The sequence below is a fragment of the Sinocyclocheilus rhinocerous genome, unplaced genomic scaffold, assembly GCF_001515625.1.
Source record: "Sinocyclocheilus rhinocerous isolate Xijiao unplaced genomic scaffold, SAMN03320098_v1.1 scaffold748, whole genome shotgun sequence".
NCBI lineage: Eukaryota > Metazoa > Chordata > Actinopteri > Cypriniformes > Cyprinidae > Sinocyclocheilus > Sinocyclocheilus rhinocerous.
Window position 1 is genome coordinate 41,507 of NW_015650693.1, and position 1,402 is coordinate 42,908.

At 33.3% G+C, this 1,402-nt stretch overlaps 1 protein-coding gene across 2 annotated transcripts in view; it reads left to right on the top strand.

Annotated features, from left to right (window-relative positions):
* The first annotated feature begins 297 nt into the window (after positions 1 to 297).
* The window catches only part of LOC107712186 (SLAM family member 5-like), a 9,564-nt gene continuing 8,459 nt past the window's right edge, over positions 298 to 1,402 (top strand). Inside the window, exon 1 of one of the 2 annotated variants that reach the window (XM_016517344.1) lies at positions 298 to 616. In XM_016517344.1, coding sequence (XP_016372830.1) covers positions 313 to 616 — 304 coding nt within the window. In that variant the 5' untranslated portion in view covers positions 298 to 312. The remainder of the gene's footprint in view (positions 617 to 1,402) is intronic. The other variant, XM_016517343.1, reaches the window with a different exon arrangement.

Consider the following 1,402-nt stretch of genomic DNA (forward strand, 5'->3'; position numbering starts at 1 on the left):
TGTTTTGTTCTGTTTGTCTTTGTTCGGTCATGCTGGTAAGTAAAAAGCTATTGTTGAAATTAGCTAAGGATTTCCATTGTTAGATACTAACGAACAAAATGTCTGTTTACACAAACTCTAATCATGTTTATACATTATAGTGGCTATTTTAATAGTAAAAAAACAATAAAAAATTTAAATGATTTACCAATTGGATAATTAAACAATTTAAAAGGCTGAACCAATAGGAAGTTACTTACTGTATGAGTTCTGAATAACTAAATAACCATCGCTGTTTGTTCGTCAGGTGCGTTTGGTGTTGAGACAGAAGAAATGAAGTCAGTGTCAGTGATGGAGGGAGATTCTGTCACCCTACAGACTGATACTGAAATAAAAAAAGATGATCTGATTCTGTGGAGATTCGGAGACGAAGACTCTCCCATGGCTGAAGTCAACAGATCAGCCCAGATCATCTCAGTGTCTGAAAGTACCAAAGGATTCAAAGACAGATTGCATTTGGACCCCCAGACTGGATCTCTCACTGTCAGGAACATCAGAACCGACCACTCTGGAATTTATAAAACACAGATCATTGGAAATAAGATGATAAGGAAAACATTCAATGTCACTGTTTATGGTGGGTTAAGAACTACAGACTCGACACACAAATCCAGCTGACTTTATTTGTATTTGGCACTAATTTATATATTTCTCTGTTGTCACATAAGCATCTGCTCAACATAAACTATAAATTATAACAGTACATATAACTTACAAATATTATAAATATCAATTACATTGTAGTCATTTAAAGGAATAGTTCACCCAAAAATGAACATCTGTGAAACATTTACTGACCCTCACGTCATTTATGAGGTTGTTTCTTCATGGGAACAGATTTGGAAAAATTAAGCAATCCATCACTTGCTCACCAGTGGATTCTCAGCAGTGAATGGGTGCCGTCAGAATGAGTGTTATTATGGATTATGGACTTATATTGTGGCCAGAAGCAATGGTTTAAAGTTAAAAAGTCCTAATGATGGATTTGTTTTTTACAAACACAGTTTTTCACTACAATATGTTAATTGATGGACTGGAATTAATGTGGACTACTTATGAATTTTTTTTTTTTATCAGCTGTGTTTGGACTCTCATTATCACGGCACCCATCCATGGCTGAAGTTCAAGGTCAACAATTTTTTTTTGTCAAATTTCATCTCTTCAGTATAAATAAATCAGTAAAATCCTATTAATAAGCTAACTGTACTGTAAGGTACCTTACCATGTACAGTTAAAATTTACAGATTTTACAGCAAATCTGTGTTTGCATTGTATATAATGGTCAGAGGTTTACCCACAATTTACAGAACACTTACTTTAAAAGAAAAAGTTTATTATTATTATTATTATTACATATTTTGTC